Here is a 23254-nt window from a genome sequence, read left to right on the forward strand (position 1 = left end):
GGATATGTGTTTTTTCTGAACGATAATACGTAATAGCCTGCAGCAAGGTTAGGAATATATAAAAAACATAGCTGCCTGTGCTGCAACTCTAAAACCAATCACAAGCCCAGCTAGTGATCCTTGCCATGCATTGCTACTCTCACGTGTGTTCACCCTTTCTTTATACAGTGATAGTGAAGTGTTTTGCAAAGGAATAAAAATGTAATAAAAATGGACTGTGACATTTGGAGCATGTAAACTCTTGCAATCAATAAACATGTACAGTTACAGTCACCTGGTTTTGTGCCCGAGAGCCATTTTGACAACTCTGAACCGATGGCAATGTTTGTAGAGTTGCCATTTGACATTCAGGAGATGTCACCCGCAGAAGCACAATCTCTCAGCTGAAATGCATTGTATCCCCAGCTTGTGCCTCCACGGATCTGTGTCCAGTTAAGTATTAGTTTGATACTGTACACACAAGGCCATTCAGAGGGCATTTCATTGCGGCTGACATACCGTGCTGAGTTTGACAGTTAAAATGTAATTTGAACAATCAAGCCACGCGCAGACCGGCATTGTTTTCCCTCCTCTGATATTTTCTGAGCTGGAAGACCTCTCTCATTGCACTCATTGTAAACATGCAATGACCCACTGAAAGCAACAGCACCCAAGTCAAGTCACAAAGTCACTAGCCTGCCTTGAGTAAGTACAGGTTAAGTGAATAAACCTCCACATTGATGTGTTCGTATGATTAACTGTATATTTGAGAGCCTCAGGATGAATTCTTACCAAATTGCTCAGTGGTCTCTGTTTATTTAGTATGTCAGTAAACAGCAAACACACAAACACACACACACACACACACACACACACACACACACACACACACACACACACACACACACACACACAGTACACCACTTCAACAATACACCCACCTTATGCCTTTAACATACAAATACACACACATTTGCAATAACTTGAAGCCACACACAATTTAGTATCCAGAGAAGACAAATTAATTCCATCTGTTCATCAGAGGTTTGTTTACTGGAAGTATCTGATAGCCTGTACTAATGACCAGCACATGAGAGAGTTGGAACAGCTCTCGACCCCGAATCAGCTCTATGTCACAGTCACAAATGGGAGATTGGGTTTGAGATCACCAGTTCCTGCCAGCACTCTATGAAACTGATCTATTTCTGTGATTCTTTGATATAATCATTTACCCTATTAACTACCTATTGCATTTATATTATCTAAAAAAAAAAAAGAAAAAAAAAAAGAAGATGTTCCCTATTCTTTTTAAGCAGCTACTGATCTTGTGTCATCTGTGCCCCAATGCATTATGGTGTTCTGATGTAAAGGAATAGTTTAACTAGGGTTGCGTCAAACAGGCAAGCATGCTGTAGTTACCCTGCATGTCAGTTCGCACAAGACTAAAATAGATGCCAGCGAGAGTCTGAAGTCTAAAATTGACCTCGTATGTAAGAGTGAGGTCTAAAGCTGAACCAGCAGTAGGTCTGAAGCTCAGCACCAGAAATAGAAGGATGCAAGTTACAGATATGTTGGCCTGCCTCCTTCTCTTCCTGCACTTACAGAGACTTAACAGACTCTCCATACTTGTGTGTTCTGCAGAAAAGTGGCATCTGGAAAGGAGAAAAAGAATAACTATTTACTGGAAAGTGATGTCTTGCAGTGCTGTAGTAGATTCCACTTGTGTGTATGTTTAATAAGAACTGAAAAGGCAATCCTTTATAAGGTAAATTGTCTACTGACTGCCCTCAGACCACAGTAATAATTACTGGAATAGTGATCCAACTGATTACTGTATGAAATTGTTGTTAACAAAATATATTGAACCAAGTCTATTATTATCCAGGGAATAATAATAACATAATCAAGCTTTGCCTCTATTCATTCAATGACAGCATGTTCTGTAGATACAGCGACTCACTAACCATCGTCATTATGCTCATTGCCGATTACTGATCTCAGTGCAGTTAAAATTAGGCCTTTCTAGATTTATCGTCCTTGTCCTTTCTTTGTAGGACTGGTGACAGTATTCTGCACAACTTAATTTTATGTTGTACACCGATTATCCACCACTAAAAAAGCACTGTCCTATCATCTTATAGTCTCTGTTGGCCCTCCAAAACAGTTCAGAGTCATTAGATGTGGCCACAGGCCTTCTAGGAGTATCCTGGAGGAGGTTGGTAATGGAGCCTTTGGGACCTAGTGCTGCTCTCTAACAGTAGCTCTGTGTCTGCATTTTACATAAATGAGAGAATCCCTTCACCTTTATTTATCTCCTTGTAAAACTCTTTGCACGCATAGTTTCTTTGATTTTCTGCACTGTATTTGCTGAGGTCCCAGGCTGCCCAATGATGCTCACTGTTCACTGTTCAAGTATAAAGACAGCAACGTATTGATTTCTCCAGTTCACATTTAAACCATCAAACTCACACAGCTGTACAGCCTAAATGATTGCACAGACAAAAGATAACTTATATTGAGTCTTCTGTAATCCAAACCACAGACCAAAGACCACAGAAACAGTTCAACAGTCAAACTACTGTCCATGTCAGCTGGCTCATTACAGTAAAAAAAGACCCTGCCAAGACTCTGGCTATTAGATAACTTTTTGGAATACATCTTGAGAAGTTCTTTTAATTATTAAGTAGATGACAGATGGCCCGTATCTGATAAGCCAATTTATTCTGGCTTTTGGCATTTGCAAAATGACCAAAATGAACCAGCAGGTCTCCTTCTTTAAAATGCCCTTTGTTCCACCTGTTACCATGCTGGAGGAAAGGTTGGCAAACAAGGCAGTAAACAGTGCAGTCATCTTCAAGGCAATCTGACAGCTGTGACAGCCCCTATTGTCCTCTTTTGACCTTGTGGATGTCACATGCAACATGTGTGCATGGCTATACTAATGAGCCAGCATCTGCAAATGAACACATCTCTGCAGCCTCTGTGAAACTGTGACACCAGTTTTCTTCAGCTGTGAAAAGGCAAGTAGGTCTGGTGTCTGTTTAAAGGCCCCTAAGCCCTGTAAACTGTAAACTGCACTGAGTCTACTGTTTTCTTTCTGTAGGGACCACCTGTACAGTTGAACATTTTGCTTCTGGATTTCTTTTGGAATTACACTTATTCATGTGGTCTATATTACCTACAGTCAGGTCCATAAATATTGGGACATCGACACAATTCTAATCTTTTTGGCTCTATACACCACCACACTGGATTTGAATAAAACAAACAAGATGTGCTTTAACTGCAGATTTTAAGCTTTAATTTTAGGGTATTTACATTCAAATCAGGTGAATGGTGTCAGAATTACAACAGCTTGTATATGTGCCTCCCACTTTTTAAGGGACCAAAAGTAATGGGACAAATTAAAATATCATAAATCAAACTTTCACTTTTTAATACTTGGTTGTAAATCCTTTCCCGTCAATTACATCCCAAAATCTGGAACGCATAGACATCACCAGACGCTGGGTTTCATCCCTGGTGATGCTCTGCCAGGCCTCAACTGCAAATGTCTTCAGTTCCTGCTTGTTCTTGGGGCATTTTCCCTTCAGTTTTGTCTTTAGCAAGTGAAATGCATGCTCAATCGGGTTCAAGTCAGGTGATTGACTTGGCCATTGCATAACATTCCACTTCTTTGCCTTAAAAAACTCTTTGGTTGCTTTCACAGTATGCTTCGGGTCATTGTCCATCTGCACTGTGAAGCGCCGTCCAATGAGTTCTGAAGCATTTGGCTGAATATGAGCAGATAATATTGACCGAAACACTTCAGAATTCACCCTGCTGCTTTTGTCAGCAGTCATATCATCAACAAATACAAGGGAACCAGTTCCATTGGCAGCCATACATGCCCACGCCATGACACTACCACCACCATGCTTCACCCACCTGAGGTGGTATGCTTTGGATCAGGAGCAGTTCCTTTCCTTCCCCATACTCTTCTCTTCCCATCACTCTGGTACAAGTTGATCTTTGTCTCATCTGTCCATAGGATGTTGTTCCAGAACTGTGAAGGCTTTTTTAGATGTTTTTTGGCAAACTCTAATATGGCCTTCCTGTTTTTGAGGCTCACGAATGGTTTACATCTTGTAGTGAACCCTCTGTATTCACTCTGGTGAAGTCCTCTCTTGATTGTTGACTTTGACACACCTACCTCCTGGAGAATGTTCTTGATGTGGCCAACTGTTGTGAAGGTTTTTTTTTTCACCAGGGAAAGAATTCTTCTGTCATCCACCACAGTTGTTTTCCCTGGTCTTCCGGGTCTTTTGGTGTTGCTGAGCTCATCAGTGCGTTCTTTCTGTTTAAGAATGTTCCAAACCACACCTACACCTAATGTTTTTGCTGTCTCTCTGATGGGTTTCTTTTGATTTCTCAGCCTAATGATGGCTTGCTTCACTGATAGTGACAGCTCTTTGGATCTCATATTGACATTTGACAGCAACAGAATCCAAATGCAAATAGCACACTTGAAATGAACTCTAGACATTTTATCTGCTCCTTCTAAATGGGATAATAAGGGAATGGCACACACCTGACCATGGAACAGCTGAGCAGCCAATTGTCCCATTACTTTTGGTCCCTTGGGAAGCACATATACAAACTGTTGTAATTCCTACACTGTTCACCTGATTTGGATGTAAATACCCTCAAATTAAAGCTGAAAGTCTGCAGTTCTTGTTAAAATAAACACATCTTGTTTGTTTTATTTCAAATCCAGTGTGGTGGTGTATAGAGCCAAAAAGATTAGAATTGTGTTGATGTCCCAATATGTATGGACCTGACTGTAAATTTGTACACTGTTTTGTGGACATTTACATGAAATAGACCTGCATTACTTACCATAGAGTTCAATAGAATACTTACAGTAGTACAGTAGTACAGTAGTGTAATTAGGCCATGTGACAAGGGGGCAAATGCCAAGCTCATTGGAATTTAAATTAGTTTGTGGATGTCAAATCATAAATGTCGTATAATAAATTGGCTTTAATGAATCAAACACAAGATGGAGCAGTTGTAAAGACCAAATGTCAGTTGTTGCATACTAGGTTTTTTAGTTTTATTTGATCAATTTTATTACATATTGACTGCAGTGTAACACAAGTGATATTTAAATAGATTTGCCTCCCTGGGAAGTTTTCCTCTTTGTCACCTTTTTTAACCATGGTTGATTTTGATCTCCCGAGTAATAATGTTAGTCTTTTTGAATTCTCTAGTTTAAGAGACCTGCAGTTAAGCCTTTTATTCCTACTGAACAATATTCCCTGTAATAAGTGACGATTGCCTGTGACCTTGCTTAAAGGTGACTGTAAAAGCTGAGCAGGGATTCATGAGGGTGCACTTGTCCCAGCAAGGGTTTAGGCAGCTATTATAAAGAGGTGGAGGCCACGTATTTGAGTGTATTCATCAGCATGTGGGCTTTACTTTTATTACATGTTAGTAATATCAAATCTACTGAAAGATTTGTAGGTAAGTGGGTCCAGCTGCAACGAGGCTACAGTTCACGTAACGTTTACATAGAATTACCCAGTAAATTACTTCAAACATGACTCATACTGAGATTTTTTTTTAAAACAAAAGAAGATGATTTGCAATGATTGTAAATAACTTTTTAAATACATACATTCACAATATATTTATTATTACTTGGAAGTAGAACTTGGAACAGTTTGCACATTTTGACAACAACCAGCGACCATCTCTCCAAAGGTGTGTTGATATAGACTTTCTGTGACTCTTAACCCGCACCATGTGATCAGACATATGTGTTTCTTTGAAAGGTTGCCTCAGTCACACTCAAGTATGAGCATGTGAATTACTCTACAGTATTTGTATAGGTGAACTCACTAAAGGGTGCCACGTAAAAACTGAACTGACATGGGCCCAGGATAGACCACTGAGGGACACCACAATAGTCGCCTTGGTTTTTGTGGTTTATCATTATGACTCATAGAGATTACTTGTTAAATAAACAGGATACACTTCAAACAAGGTAAAAAATAAATAAATAATAAACTCATATGGCAGAAAAAAATATGTCTAAATACAATATATATATTTTTTTTCCAACAGGCTTTGTATGGTTACTTCATATGCGAGACAAATACACCATATTCCATTAACTGTCCGCGGGCCAACAGAACCCAAGATGTAGCTACTAGAACAGCAAGTTGCAGCTCTGTTTTCTGTCATTCATTTAAAACCTGTGATAAAGGCAGTGCAGTCCCTGACAGTGGTCAAAAATGTCAGGTATTAATTCTAGGTTTGCTTGCAAACAGACGTGTTAACAGATAGCACACGGCAAGGAAAGCCCCCAGCGAGCTCTGGTGGCAACCTGCCTTCCCTCTCAGCACTCAGCAGCTTAGCGAAAGGCCAAGAGGAATCATGGTGGTGATTTACATGCTAAAAATAGTAACCTTGCCTAGCCTAACACCTTATGTCTGGATAAACGATAGCTCAAGTTTGTTCTCATCAAAGCCTTACCTCACCTTAGTAACCACTGGATTTACTTCTGTGGGCCAAGACAAGAATATTCACTAAAATGATGCACTGTTTGCATCTGTACCTGCGTTTATGTTTGGGGGAATAAAGTGATGGCTAGCTGTTGTTAGTCAGCTACTAAGTTACATTCAACAGTACGTTACGAACGCCTGTGGGTGTTCTTTCTTGTAGGGTTAGGAGTGTGTGACACCATTTTCCTAATACAATAGGACATGAGGCGAGTAGATTAATATGATGTAAAATATGATTAAAATTTGAAGGGCTATAGGCGGATACCAGTGACAGTATTAGACACAGTGATGCACACTGCTTTGCTTGATTCAACCCATTGTTAGTGTGTCCTTAGTGCCTTTTGGAGGGATGTTGTCAATACATTTTTGAAAATAGGTTACAAGAACCAAATTAATTAAATTAATTAACTGAAATACCTCAGTCTCACCTTTAATTGGTTGCATCCAGAACATCAGTATATACTCTATATTAATGTTTCTGTACCATCATGTATATGGTAATCTGCAGTCCTTCAGTATGTAGACTGTGCACAGTATTAATATAATCGCTCAACAACTGCAGTAATACCGTAATCAGCATTTATGTACCCTGAAAGATCCCATTGAAATTAAGAACCTCTTTTTCCTGGCCAAGATAGGCTGCAGCAAAATACAGTTACAAAATGACACAATTAAAACACGGACAAAATACAGATAAAATTATGAAGAAAACAAGTGCGTATTATGCAGTCGGCCACAAGTGCACTCAAGAACTCAATGAAATTAACTCAGTTAGGCTATCCACAAGAAAAAGGATGACTCAGATACTAAAAAAAGGGAGGAGCATCTTGCCACCTCCAATTCAAATGTCACCCCCCAGTGAGGGATGAAGGGTAAAAAGGAGAGGAAAGTGGTATGTTAGATAGTCAGACACATGAGGGGAGGGAGAATTTGGCATTTATTGTGTTGGTGGACATTAATCTTCCTATGTTAGTAATGACAATGTGTTAATTTTAAAATCAAGCAGGACTGAAGTAAGTTATTTCCCAGTCAGTAACAGATGGACCAAAGAGAAGTGAATGAGAGATATGACTCGGATGAAGTGATCGGTGTGTCTTACTTCACGCTCTCTACCTCTCTGCCTGGCTGCAAATGTCACTCCAGGTGGATCTCTTTTGACTCTGTGGGATACAGTTGGACTGTAGTATCTACTCAGTCTCTTTGATGATTTCTTCCATGCAAACTAAATCAAAATAAAACCATCTGTGTTGTTTTGCTTATTAATAGATACATTTTCTTGCCAGTGATTTTGAATGCTGTGGGAATGACAGTTATACTGTACACTGCAGCCTTTGGAATGGAGAAGAGCATCCATTCTGAGACTGGCTTTTTTTTTCTTTTTCTTTTTCTTTCCTTTTTGCTGTGTATTTAAGTGCACTTAACTATCTGGGAACCCTCCCGCTGTCATCTAATGGCTTAGCTTCTGGGGTCAACAACCATTGTTTTGGAGCTCCTGGTGAGGACAGCGGATATCTCGGTATCCAGGTAACAAGCCAATGAGACTTTAATTTGTATCTTGAAAGGTCAGAATGAAGTTGTCCACATCTGGCCAGCTATGTGACAAATGTGATATGCCAGCTTGCTTGCTGACAGATATGACTGGGTGTTCCATCACAGGGACTGTTAAACTGTGTGCATGGAGTCTGCTGTATGATGGATGATAAAAGAAAAAAAATAAATAAATCAGAAAATCAGAGACGAGTTGTGAGGGAGTGAGATGTTTGACTCATTGATACTCAGCTGCATCAGTCGCCCCTTTTGATGGCTTCAGTCGCACAGATTGGAGAGTAATTTCAGAAAAGAATACGGGTCGCTCTGTTTAAAGCTCCAAAACACCTTCCGTCTGGAACCTAAAATGTAGCACATGTCTAGAGTAGTTCATTTCAGTCAAGGTGCATGCGGTTATAATACAAAAACGTTTGACGCTGAAAATCACGTACACTATATTCTTATAGTAAAACAAAAATGCTTTTTTAATTTATTTTTTTGTGTGACTCAGTGTTTAAGCAAGAGGGCGACCATAGTCTTTAACATCAGCCACCTCTGCCCTCCCCTCCTCTGTCTGCTGGGAAGCCCCTTCTCAGTTTCACCCAGCCAAGCTGTTCATTAACAGGAGCTAGTTGGCATCCTGCTTGCTAATTAAGATGGATAGGAGAGCTTGGCTAATTAGCCAACATCACTGTCCTGACCCCCTGTGCTTCTTTTTTCATCATCTCTTGGTTGCTTTGAGTTTTTTGATCAGCCTTCTGCACCGTGTGTTTTTATCTGCAGCTTTATATGCTGATCTTCCTGGGATTGCTACAGGGCAAATGCTAAAATATTGTCAAGGATTAGTGTGTGGTCATCCTGACAAGACGACCTAAATGTAATTTTAAAATAACAGAGTAATTACTTAAGTTAAGAATTCATTTGTTGTTGTCTCTATCTTGTATTTATATTCGAGTTAAAAGATAAAATAGTATCTGTTATTCTTGCCAGTACAACAAAGAATCAGTCCCGTGTGTTTGCAGCGTTGGCAGGTCACGTAGGTGGAATCACCTATAGGATTCATGGAAAGCAATTTTGAAGCTCAGTGTTTTGGGTGCGTCTGTCACATCTAAGCAGTTCTGATTCCACCTAACTCCTGGGCGATTCCGAATTGGACAAAGAGGTGGAGCCACACAGAGCTCCAGCATTGATGTCATTTAAATATCACGTTGTTGCCATATTTATGCAAAATTGCTGACTGCTTTTGCATGTGACATCTGGTAATATGGCACATTGGCCCTTAGATTCCCAAAGGGTATCCTCCTTACTACATCATCCAGTGAACATGTAACACCCCATGGCTTTATTTTACTATGAAGTCATTCTTGTGATGAGCCCTACTGATTGAGTTCATCATTGCTCTCTGTGTTACACTCTGCTTCCCTTGCTGTTCTGGCATGGCAGCGCCGTCCAGTCTGTCTTGAATTTCCCATTAAGACCCAATTAGACTGTAATAGGGTATGGAAACCACAGGGGTAAACCCTCCCATCCTGCAGCTCACAGAAAGGATGTGTTAATGGACAACCTAGTGTGGCCAGTGAAGTGTGGTCAGGTACACTCATTTGCAGGTTTTATTTTCTACACATTACAGCTTGTCTTAGTGAATCTTTAAATGGAGCCTTGGCAATCAGTCATAGCAGACAGTATACACCTGCCATGCAAATAATGCATGCATAGGGCTACAATTTGAGCTAGAACATTAGATATACACTGATCAGCCACAACATTAAAACCACTGACAAGAAAGACAATTTTGTGTTCTGCTGGGAAACTTTTGGACATGGCATTCATACAGAGTCTGACGCAGGCACACACACAAACGCTTTAGGAACAACTGAAAAAAACAAAAAAAACAAAAAACAAAAAAATTCACTAGATCCCAAACTGATCAAGTATCTGTGTAGGCACAAGGGAGCCCTACAAAATATTTGGAAGGTGGTTTTAAAAGGTCAGAGCTTAAATACAAACTATTACCTGTTACAGCTTCTCAAATGCCAGAATTTCCTTGGAGTCTATTTTTGTAGTTAATTATTAACTTTATATTTTTGTGTTTTTGGAAATGCTGTCTGTTTTATGGCAATGTTAACAGAAGTTTACAGACATAAATTACTGAGTACATTTCCTTGAAACTTGAGTCATCCATTAATGTCCCTCTCAAGATGAACTGGAACAGCTTCTGAGCTAGTTTTTGAACTAGTTTATCTGATACTTTGGTGGATCAAATACTATATAAATACAAATGTATTTAGGACACGTTAGCATGGGAATGCATAACATCAGTATGTTGGCACTGTGATTGTGACCGTGTTGTCATACTGACACTGACATTTAACCCAAAGTTTAGTCAGAGCTTTTAATGTGACTGCAGGCTCTGGAGTGTGTGATGACTTTTGTTGTTAGTTGTTTTTTTTTGTTTGTTTATTTATAAATATGTGTGTGTGTGTGTGTGTGTGTGTGTGTTTGTTTGTTTGTTTAACAACAAAAAGTACTATTTCAATCGAGAAATGTTGACAGCCTCACACTCTTGTGTGCATACGCTTATTTAATGACCATTAGAAGTGGCTGACCTTTTGTGGTGATTTCAAAAGGCACACATGTGCCTCCTGAGGGCCCAGGCACTGGTAACTTGTAATTATTATCTTTTATGTCTTTCTTTTTTTCTTTTTTTTTTGTATTGTCTGCAACATGTTTTGTCCAACAAAACCCAACGGGACAGGTGATAATTTGATTCATTGGTGGCTGAATGTTTCTTGTAGCTGCCACCACTCATTCATGCTGGAGATGAGAGAACAAAGCAAAGGGGAGGGGGAGCAGGAGGATAATCCTTCAGTATCAGCTGTGTGTGGGTGGATGTGAGTAATAGATGGATGTGAGGACTGCCCCTCTCTCTCTCTCTCTCTCTCTCTCTCTCTCTCTCTCTCTCTCTCTCTCTCTCTCTCTCTCTCTCTCTCTCTCTCTCTCTCCCTGTCTGTTGACCTGTCTCTTCTCCTTGTGTGCCCTGAGCCAACAGCCAACAAAGACTGCTGCTGACCTGTACTGAGTGTAGTGGCTACTGATAACTGGACAATACGTGCATGTGATAATAACTTTACAATAACATTTTTTAAATAATTTTATCATAATAACTCCATTATACACACACCCTCTCACCCTCACGGGACGGTATCTGTGTCATCCTCAAGTTCAGGTCCTCTGCCAGAGGTCTGGGAGTTTGAGGGTTCTGTGCAGTATCCCAGCTGTTGCTTGGTCACTGCCCCGAGTGGTCCCACTACCACAGGGACCATGCTCACCTTAACCTTAAACATCTGTTGGAACCTTTGGTACTTCTCACTCTTGTGTCACCACCACCCTCTTCTGCTCTTTATCCACCACCACTACAGTATATCTGGTTGAGTAGCCAGGACCTGTATGTTAGTCTGGAAGCTGAAGTCCCACAGAACATTGACCCTGTTGCTCTTGAGTACCTTCCGTGGTGTAGTCCATTGGGACTTGGGCACTTGTACATATATATATATATATTTACATGCAGGTCCAAAGTGTCAAACTGACTGAAATGACATTGATCACTATGGTGCCTCAGTGTGTGATGCTGTCAGCTCTCCCTGAGATATATGATATGCATCCCCCTTTGCTGATGATTTATTTCTTCTGGGTCAATCTCTTTCCATTCATTTCACATTTGACACAGCATTTTTCAAAAATATGATGCGTTTTTCTCAGAGTTTCTCTTTAATGTGAGTGTGAAGCTTGTGTTTCCAGAGAATGAACTGTAGATTCTTCTTTTATTTTTAAGTACAGACTAACCTGGATAATGTTCTCAATGCAAACCCACTTAAAGGAATTCTAAAAAGATTTACATTACAGTATTTGAGAATGACCAGGGAAGCGCATGGGTGCTTGGGAAAGTGGCAGCCCTCCAGTTTTCTCTCCAGCAGAGAGTGCTGTCTAAGCTGCAGGTTGAGTGTGTGAAATGCATGTGACAGAGACCCTACACTTTATAATGAATGTGAGCACTGCAGTGGCAAACAACCAGCTTGTATTGTCCCACAATACATTATACAGTAGCAGTAGCAATAATATGTCTGTCATATGGTGCAGGGCTCTTCTATTTTCATCCACTGCTCAACACACAAAAGATTGTACACACAAAAGAACGTACTGCTTGTTCAACCGATCGCACCAAAATCCTCAGTATGTATTTAACACCTGCAGATATTTACTTTGGATAGAATTTGTACTCGTACTCATAGTTTGTTTAGGTTAACATTGTATAGTAAATGTTAAACACAGACAGAATGAAATGAACTCTTGTCGATTGAAATGCTGTACTGGAGAACTTTCCAAGTTGCAAGCAGCGTGCATTAATCCTGTTATAGCCAGACTGTTGCTCAGTGCACAACAGCACCATGTTCACTACATATACTCTTACCATGGTTACTGGATTTATGTTTGGAGAATTTTTGGTCAGCCGTGTTGAATACTTCACCCATGAAACTCTGTTTTATCTTTGCACGTATCTGCCTGTTTTGACTGTATAAAAATATTTCTTTTTACTTATAACCAATGCCTCATTTGAGTATCCAAATTATCCAAATATATAGTGTATTCTGGCTCAGTGGGTGGTTAACAAGATCTGATACAAATCTGAATTTTGGGGAAAGGGAACCAGAACATGCAAATACTGGACCTGTGTTAAGGAATAACAAATAAAGCCCAATGAGCTGGTTGTCTTAGCAGTTCTGTTTTTCCAAATAAGAGTAGATATCATCAGTATGATGTAGCCTTGATCCACTGTGTCTCGGGGCAGTATTAATGAGAGTTATCAAAATATTTTGTTTGCACTGGCTCACGTTATCCTAGCAGTGATCAGTGTTCTTCTTGGGTGAGTCTTCAAGTGGTTTATACTTCCTAGATACTGTATATCCTCAGGGCTTAAATGACTTCCATAAATAAATCTTGTAGATTACAAGTGTGATATGAACTGCCGCCTTGGTACTCTTAAATTTAGTACCAGCCCATCTATTACAAAGAACACAGTTCTCAGTCAGTGATATGGTCAAAAAGGGTGGAAAAAAACATACCTAAACAAGAGTTTAATAAAATCCTGTTACAGTCTGATTGGCTGCCACTTCAAGATGTCCTAGAAAATAACTTGTGATTGCAGCCGTCGGGAATCGCTAATGAATTGTCTCCTGGGTGATGGTGGTGATGCAGCTGGTTGATTTCATCCCCCAAATTTTTCCTCCAGTGACATGCGTGACTGTCAGATGATAAAGGATGCTGCTGCTATTGAGTGAAGTCACCTTTCAGGATAGATAATTCAAAATTATTACTTTCTTCCCTGGGCTGTGTTTCAGTGTTTAATCATTTACAGTGTCATTGCAGTTGTTTTTTCTAGCTATAATGAATCATACAACCCCTCGTATCCACTGTTTAAGTGACATAAAGACTGTGTGACCTACGACTGTTTGACTTTTTATTCCCTTCATTGTTTCCCATTTTTATGGTTTTGTTTTCTCTTTTGTTCCCTGTAGGACCCCAGAACAAAGCACAAGTTTAAGATCCACACCTATGGGAGCCCGACCTTTTGCGATCACTGTGGCTCTCTGCTGTATGGCCTGATCCACCAGGGCATGAAATGTGACTGTGAGTAATTGAATTCAATCCAACACTTGTCACTTGTTAGAAAAGGATTTCAAAACGCCATTCTTACTGATATTTTGCAGAGTGAGCAGCTGAAGAAGTGTCTGTTTAGACTGTTAATCATATGAGGTTAGGGTTGATGCCTGAAGAGCACAGGAGGACAGTTAATCCTGTACTGTTCCATTATGCAGGTTAACGATGCTTAAGCATTGCATGCATAGGAAAATGATGATGTAAGTGGCTCTACGCTGATTATGTTCTCTTTTAGCCATTTTATCAGCATTAGTGCCCCCAAAAAAGCCTGTTGGTTTTGTTTACTGAATAGCATGGGCTGATTTATTCCCCTCCTTTTTGACTTTACCTCATTAAAATCACGCTTTGTCTGTTTTTAGTCTGTGGCTTTGTTTCCTAAACCTTCGCAGCAGACCTGTTATCAAAGCCTTTTGGAGCCTTTATTAATATCCCTCCCTTCCTCTTCTTCCCCTTAATGTCAGTGGATTCTGTCTGAACGCCTTAATGAGCTCCTAAATACATTACCTGCTGCACACCACAGACCACCAGTTATGCCTAATGATTGCTCCAGGGTGTACATAAATAGAGATGTGGAGCAGCAAATTATTTGCACCTCTGAACACACCACGGCGTGATTCTACTGTAGTATTTTAAGCTCTAATCTGCCACAGCTCTCTACCAGAGAGGAGAAAGAAAAGAGTGTGGAGTATGTGACATGAGACATTATTTATTTATTTATTTATTTTTTGTAATTTTTTAAAATAATTTTTTTACCTGCTGACCTGGTGAAGTGGTGATGTAACCGTCAATAACTGTTCCTAATTCATGGCTCAGCTGGCTGACATGCATGACGTGTAGGCAGTGATATCATGGCTATGAATCTGGGTCATAACCTTGTTCTCTTCTCCCTCACATGGGTTTTGGGAGAAAAAAAAAACAACCCTTTAATATTGTGCCAGACATGTTTGATACATGAAATGAGATTGAAATACGGTGAAGGCATTGTAAAGCAGCTTACTGCACTGGAATATTAAATCATCAGAGGTGGAATAGACTTAAGAGGTGGTGTTTCATTACTATGTTACATCTGAAAACAGGAGAAAAAAACTAAAAGATAGTCTTAACCAATCATACATGATCAGCAAATAAATTAAAGCGAAGTGTTTTGCATCTTTATGAGGAAATTTAGTGTCATCATGTTAGTCAGTTCAAAGAAACCCCTCATTTAGTTTTCTTTGATTTGGATGCATCAGATGCATAATGCATACAGTCCTGTTCCCTGATGTCTTTTATCTCTTTATCCCACCAGCCTGTGATATGAATGTTCATAACCAGTGTGTTATGAATGTGCCCAGCCTGTGTGGGACCGATCACACTGAAAGGAGGGGACGTATCTACCTGAAGTGTGAGGTTGCCGGGGATAAGATGCATATCACAGGTAAGCCTCACAACATCCTTTCTCCTTTAGGACACGCCAAACTGAATGGACTCAGAATGCGAATGAGGAAAACACTGAATTGGCTGAGGTTTCTGTTGTTGTGTGTTTGTGTCTGGGATGATTGTTGCAGTAATGGTTGTTCTGTTTTAGTTGTAAGACCAAGTCAATTTCAACGCTTTAGACATTTTCGTCGATAATCCCTGACTGTCCAATTTCACACAGGCATTCACTGTCTGTCCCTCCCACCATTAACCTGAACTGAATCTTGCTTGACATCGACTTGGCCTTAACTCCCCTGCTTGTAGTGCAGTGAATCTTAAGTTCCAATTGCATAGCTGGCCTTGAGACCATCAGTTTTCAGTGCTGCTAAACCTATTCCCTTTGGTTGCACAGGTCGATGGAGCTTCCCCTATTTAAAGATAATGCTGAAAAAATAATTGACAGGTCCAGTGCATTTGGAAGGCAGTCCCAAACCAAATATGCACTCCTGCAGTGGTGTGTGTTCTGCTGCGTGGGCCTTGTGTTGTTACTCTTTTTAAATAGTCACGACTTGCAGTGTGTTGGCTGCAGTTTCTGATGTAACCGATTTCTCCCTACAAAGCAAGCAAATTGAAGTCCAGATTTATTAATTTATGTCTCAGCAGAGTTACACAAAGACTGGATCTGAGCATTGTCCTTGTGAGGAGGGTTATGGCTTTACAATCACTTCTTCCAGTATCATTCATTAGAAGGCTATTCTGCGTGATCATATCACCAGCTTGTCCTAACATCTCAATCACTGATGCCCCTGGAAACACCTACCAAGCTCATTAAGGGATGTCATAGGATAAATTAATTGCATTTCTCTGATGTTTTGAAAGGTGTTGTAATATTCTGCCGTCTTTTCAAAGAAAGTCTCAGGAAATCTTTCTGCAGCTATTCGTTAACATTACGTCAAAAGTCAAAGATGAATAAGGCTATCTGAAATATGTGAATGTCCCGAATGTCAGATTTGCATTTAATATTATACATGATAAATAGTCTTTGTGACACAATCTATTCGGTGTCCGTCTCTATATAATGAAATGTCTCAGTGCAAGAAATGTCTGAGGTGTAAAGGTTTTCGGCCTCATGAGATCACCAGTAAATTACCTGATGCTTTCGGGCCCTCTCTCCCTCTTTCTGTTCAATGAGGTTTTGCAATTATGAATCCAGGGTGCAACTTGCATGATTTACTGTCATAAAATATGCCTACAACAAGAGGATGTTTTAAATTACACATTTTTGACGGCCCATAATTGTTGGCACAGTACTGAATAATCCTCTGAGAGCAAATAATGACTGGACAGCTGCTGGGGTTTAGCTGAGACTATTTCAATTTCACGCGCAATCTGTGAAGTGTATTTGTTGGGAGGTTTTGTGTTACCAGCAAAAAGTGGCACAAAAATGAACACTGTTTTGTGCAAGGGCAGAATTTTCTGTTTGGGATATGCAGCGAGGAGTTCAAGAAACTCTTGTACTATAACTATGAACTATAGAACACAGTGTATAGTGAAGCCGAATAAATGGAAAAATGCACTACAACAGTGAATTTTAGTGCCAGAGCAGTCTTTCCTTCTTTCTTTTCAAGGCATTCTGTAAATCCCCCATCTCTAATGGTGATGCATTAACACATGCTAAAACAAATGAAGACAGGGAGCCGACAGCAGCTGGCTGATGTGGCTCAGTGCATCACGAGACCCTGACACTGAACGTCTCTCACTTATTCATTTAACAGATTACCACTAGTAGAGACACAGGGTGAGTGTAATGGTGCATTGTCATTATGGTTATCACCAATATCCAGTTTATGTATCACACGGCTCTCACATGTTTGCTCTGAACAATTTTGGTTAGTTTTACTTGACAGACTTGATATTTTACTTAATCTTAACCATATTCAGAAAATGTAAAAAAAAAAAACAAAAAAAAACAATTTGGTCAACTATACAACATATATATAAAGCAGATTAAACTCCATTGGTGTTTTTTTTTTTATTTATTTAATGGATTCATCTCACATACACATGCTGGAACACCTTTCTTATTAGTGTGAGTATTATTTGTCTTTTGGATCACCACAGATCTTCACATATTCAACATCTATACACTGATGATCTGGATTAGGTGAATGCACATCCGCATTCTTTTTTCTGCAAGGCAGACTCTCTTTGTAGTATACAGTCCCATCTGGTCACATGATTCAATAACTAAATTTAACAGTAAACTCCTGCTGGTATTTTTGGCTGCGACTCCTTCAGAAACATTCCTGTTCCAATATTTCCTTCATTTCCTTCAGCAAGTCATGCTAACCAAGGCTGTATGTTTACACACATTTTCACACATAGTGTATATGCACTATGTGTGAAAACGGATGCATATCTCACCCTTGTGTTCTAGTACACATGAACGCGTATGTGTCCGTACACCAGGGACCAGGGAGAAGCCACCATTATCACATGCAGTATTGTTTGGTTATTGTGAAGGCTACTATGCACCTCCCTTTGTGGTGGGCTACATAGTAGCCCGTTTCTGATGTGGACTCAACATGTGTGTTGGCATTTGCACGCATTCTCTTGTGTTCGCTTGCGTGTGTGTGTAGGTGTGTGTAACTGCTGCACCAGCCTGCAGCCCACTCGAGCCAGATTGCATGGCAGATTACATTAGCTGCTGTTGATGCCTGGCATATAGCCATCTAAAATGAGCTGTGTTTAAACGGTGAAGTAAACTTTACATAATTTTCATTCTGTCTCATTATGCAAACACAAGCGTGTTTCTGGAATCCCTTTAATTGAATTGTGTGTGCACTCATTGCGTGTCATAGGTGCCAGGGCTACAGCAGTTGCCCAACATCTTATTTTCTATGTTTATGTTGAATATAGGAGCTTTGCAGTTACTGAAAGATGCTTTTAATACTGAGTATTTTGTAGGTAATTTATTTATTTTTCCAAATGTAAAACAAGTAATAATGAACTTATTACAGCTGTGTATTAGGAAATTTACCCGGACATCATTCTTAGAGATATGGAGAAGCAGCTGCTTGACTTACCAATAGCTATTGTATTTGGCTTCAGGTAAAGATTTACTTCAAATGACATTTAGGAGGAAGCTCGCATTTTCTCTTCACATTGAAGTGGTGAGCCTTGTTGTGTTACAGCCAAAGTGGTTACTGTGTGACTTTTCTATATCTTCACACCATCTTCTCAAATTCCTCTTTTCAAGTTAGTTCTGCTGATGCGCAGTCGGGCCGAAGCCTGAGCAGATTTTCTTCCAGAATGCCCTGCCTCATTTGTGGGTGATTTAAATGAGCCTTTTCCCATTTATTTTAAACACAAAAATGTGGAACCCACTGGCCACAGCCAAAATGTTCAAAAGAAAGTGACATGGATGCCAGGGGAAGCAGCTGTTCTTTAAGCCCATGCATGTTCCCATATATGAACTATCCCAACAGAGGTAGACAAACAGACCTGTTGGCAACAGTGGCTTTTCTAGCAAAATTAAATAGTGAAAAATACCAAGAGGTATTTGTGCAGTTTTCCCATGAACATGAGCTGTGAGAATGTGTGTTTTGTCAGTTGGAGTTAAATGAAGACAGGGAGGTGCTGGGAAAGACAAAACAAGTACTGTTTCCCCGTTGAAGGACAGACATAACCCACCATTCCTGCACACAGAGCTCCTCTGTCTGCTGGTGCGGAGGAAACCACCCTCCTGATTGTTTCTATTATTTATTCATTCTCCGCAAATATCCAAAGTACCAATAGTCAATTGAGAGAGTGCAATTGTACTTATTCTCAACAGCGTGTGTGAACGCACAAGAGCATGTGCACGAACCTCTTGCTGCGGGGAGTTCCTTTGGGAGTGTGTGAGAGACAGTGGTAATAATTACATTTTCATTTTGTTCCCTCGTTGACTCACCCAGTTCCTGGGAAAAGCATCATTTTAAAAGCCTTCTCACTTCCCTTTTATCTCCTCTTTAACCTTTTCTTCAGATTTTCACCTCAGTGTCTGTATGAGCCCGCTGCTGCTGAGTCAGGGCAGTTTATACATGGAGTAGGTGTATTGTAGGTGTGTGTAGGTCCGATTAGTGCTCAGGGCGGATAGAGTTGTGGGTTTCAGTTTTGCTTGTGGCATCCTTGTTCGAGCAAATTCACTTTTCATGTCCAGATAGATTTATCTAATTTTACCTTGATTCGATCGCCTGCTGTTCTCTACGAAATGAAGCAAACAAGTCCATGCAGTGGATCCATGCAGTGTCCTCATTTATGTTTAAAACGCATCATCAATTAGTTATTCTTCTTGTCCTAAACACCTCCGTCTTGCATCTCTCTTTTTTGTCTCAGTAGAATGATTTTAATGGTTTGGGTTTCAGCTATGGGCAGAGGTCCTCACAAGCATCAGGTTTTAACTCTTAATGTTCAGTTTTTTTTTACAGGACACTGTATTCAACTTAACTTGAATTCTTTATTATTATTATTATTATTAGTAGTATTATTATTTTTATATACATATTCAAGCTACTAACTTGTATATGCCCCATCTGTTCTTTCTCGTATATAAAGTCTCAGAGATAAAGATCAGCTTCCATATTTGTTATATATTTTGTGTCTATAGCGGGGTTTTGCACTTTTTGCACTAGTCTCTCTTTATTAGTCAGTGCTGCAGTACGTCCCCTGTCTTACGTGTTACCATGTGTGGCATTACATCAGTCTACTACATATATTTGATTCTGTAATGGATTTAATATCTCCACAAATATACTGTTTTCTCTGCTGCGCACAGCTCTGCAGAACCTATTTATCCCCATTCGGATACTTTGATGTACCCTGGGATGTTTCTTGGTGAGTCAGCCATTCATACAAAATATTAAAAACCAAAATGACATCCTGCCTGTTTCTTTTACTGGAGGGCAGAGTTGTGGTCGGATCTAAGCAGCGGCTGGGGTATGGATGCAGCTTGCCAGTTGCCAAATGATGATAAGTGCCCAGTGATCTGCAGGCTGCTGCTTCCACTCAGTAGCCTTTTCTTAGAGTGTTTTCTACTTCTTTGTAGTGTCTGAATCATTGTACAGAAAGGCCAAACGTTTTTGTCAATAGTAAAAAAAAAAGAAAATGCCCAAAAATCCTGCTATTACATTTTCCCCAATGATTCAGAGTTAAGCTGGAATAGCTGACAGCACTTGTGGTGCTACCAGTGCCAGCATTTCAAGGTTCTGTCGTGAACTCATGTGCTTGTCATAAAATGATAAACCACTGGAGCAGATAACTATATTTTAATTTAAAGCAACAAAGAACGCATTTCTTCATCAGCTTTTCAAAATGTATTAAATTAATTGAGGTTATATGTTAGTCTTTAGGTTATAAGTAGCAAGCAGCACGTTTAATGCTTAGTGTTTTACAAACTCAACGTTCTTAAGTAGGCAGGTCACTCCACTTCCTTTATGCTGATGAAATGTTCTGCAACACTATGAAGGAAACACTGCTGCTAGTCAACACAACATTTTTCAGGGTATTTCATAAATAGCTGTCTGTCAAAACAGCACAGAGTTACAATGAAAAGGCAGAGAGCAAAGCTTGTGGTCTAATGTTTGGCAGCTGTATTTACACAGGGAGGTGTAGAACAAACATGGCTGGCCTAATTTTTGAGGTAGGGTCAGTTGGAGACAAGGCTTTGTGTGTTCGTGTAAATGTTTTCAGTGGTTAAATAAATTGAGGATAGCGTCTAGCATCCTGCTGCATGGTGATGGGATGTTACTCAAACACGTGTAATCATCTTGTTCAGTAAGACAAACCCTGAAGATGAAAGCAAATGACTGAAAATGGATCCTGGTCCCTGTCATCACTGTTTGCTTTCTACTGCTTATTTGGATATTTGAACTTCTTTAATGTTCAGAAATGACACCACAGGACAGAAGAAGGACTGTTAAGCCAAAAGGCAATGAGTAAAGGCAACTGGACTTGAATTTTCTTGAAGACGTTTCGCCACTCATCCGAGTAGCTTCTTCAGTTCTTCAAGAACACCTTTTGGATTACCATGACCTGGATGAATGAGAACCTTCACTGACACAAGGGCTGTTAGGGTATCACCCCTCTCTAAAAAGGAATATTGTGTGTTAACATACAAAGGCACATGCAGGCTGCCTCATTCTCTCCTGGTTGCCTTGGGATTCCTGATGCCAGACTCCCAGTAGACATGTCATTGGTATTCCCAGTGTGTTGTCGCTGTCCTGCCTCAACCTCCCCCGTGCTCAGCATGTTCACACTGCTTTCACACCATTTTAGCATGTGCCTCTGATTTTCCTCCCTTCTACCATTTCCTTTCTGCTTGGGGTTTGTTTTTTTCTATTTTTTTGGATTTTGTTTTGTTTTAAAGGAAACTGACAGAGATGCATGACTATGCCAAAACTGATTGTTTTTGGAAATAGAACAGGCTAAGTGTTTTCTGGTGACCCTGTAAATGCTAAACGCAATGCTGCAGTTCTTCTGTGGCAACAGTGTGAAATGAAATCCAGATGTGTTTCAGAGTGAATCGTTGGGGGCACCACTCATTGATATAACTATATAACTACATATTTATTCTATTAAAAAATAGATAAGGGGCAGATTTCACCAAGAGTCATGTAAAATCCTATTTGCTGAACAGTTATAGGGTCAAAGGATCTGCAGGTAACATTACGTGTGATGTGTCCACAGACTTATGCCGATGCAAAATCTGTGCCCAAACAACTCTGTGTTGTGATATGGCAGCAGTTATGTGACCTCCAACCTTACATATGTAACAGAGTAGTAACTTTTAGCTTTAGTTTCTGCTGCACATGAGTTAAAACCCAGGACTACATGCACACATCTTGTTTGGTTTATGGAAGAATTTGCTCTGTGCCAGCCAAGCTGAATCAGACAGTCTAGACTACCTCCCACTGGTCATAACTGGCAGTACAGTTTGCAACGACTGTGGGGATACTTGAGTCAATAGTCTCCTCTCTGTAGTCAATAAATTCTCTATTACAGTCAGAGCAACCTTAATATTCTCACACACTCAAGCACACAAGATTAATTTCAGTTTTTAACTATAAATTATTATTTTATAACATCATCTCAGCACCAGTTTTGAGATCTTTTCCTGTTGTCTACTGTCAGCTGTCTTTTCCTACGTCTCTTTGGCCTGAGATTTATAAATGCCCTTTGGGTGTTGGGAGTTTGCATGTATGCGGCCAGCATTTGAAATATTCAAAACACGACCTTTACCTTTTAGAGGAATTGCATGCGGAAATAAAAGGAACATTAGGTAAGATGTTTATCGGTTCACATATTGGATCTGGTACATGTTGCATGAAACATCAGTTTGACAAGAAAAGAAATGGAAATAATAAAGAATCAGAAAGGTTCAGTAGTAAATTCAGCAGAAAAAGTCTACCTTTATTTCAGTCTCCCGTATTCTGCAGCACAGTGTGTCGGTATTAGAAGTACAAATACAGTGTGCAGTTTGAAAATATGTGCTCAACACATTTCCACTGGATTTCTGAGTAAACGCAGGGTTGCCAGTTTAGAAGCGCTCAATATTTTCCCACACCTCCAGTTGCTTCTGTAACCGTCTGACTCTCTTAGAGTGTATATGTGTACTCTATTGTAGCTCATGCCATCACTCATCTAACTTCACACCTCATCACCCAACACCCAAATCCTCCACTGAGGAGCAGAAAATTGAATCATGGCTTATCAAATTTTTGTCTGCAGCCGCACGGGGGATAGTATGAACCTAGTCTGTCATGTGTTTCATTTAAACTTTAAAATGTATCAGATAATGAATTTAAGTAAATAAATTGAAGCTTCATGTCAAATCCCATTTAGCCCTCATAATCCTGACATTACTGCATCTTATTTGGGGTTAAGGCAGTGGGTTTAGCAGTCATGTCTTGCATTCTTTGCACATTTGCTTTGCGCTTTCCTCTCAGGGTCAAAGATCAGTTTGCCGCTGCACAGTGCAGCATATGTAGGTTGACTGACAGTGCCACATGGAGACACTTCTGCCATCTCCAGGGGCCGAGGTTTAACCA

General features: G+C 40.0%; 1 protein-coding gene across 3 annotated transcripts in view; it reads left to right on the forward strand.

Moving 5' to 3' along the window:
• The window catches only part of prkcaa (protein kinase C, alpha, a), a 121696-nt gene that overhangs the window by 53849 nt on the left and 44593 nt on the right, over positions 1-23254 (forward strand). For all 3 annotated transcript variants that reach the window (XM_047578716.1, XM_047578715.1, XM_047578717.1), the window contains exons 4-5: positions 13628-13739; positions 15058-15186. In XM_047578716.1, coding sequence (XP_047434672.1) covers positions 13628-13739; positions 15058-15186 — 241 coding nt within the window. The remainder of the gene's footprint in view (positions 1-13627; positions 13740-15057; positions 15187-23254) is intronic.

The sequence above is a fragment of the Mugil cephalus genome, chromosome 2 (genome assembly GCF_022458985.1).
Source record: "Mugil cephalus isolate CIBA_MC_2020 chromosome 2, CIBA_Mcephalus_1.1, whole genome shotgun sequence".
Lineage (NCBI taxonomy): Eukaryota > Metazoa > Chordata > Actinopteri > Mugiliformes > Mugilidae > Mugil > Mugil cephalus.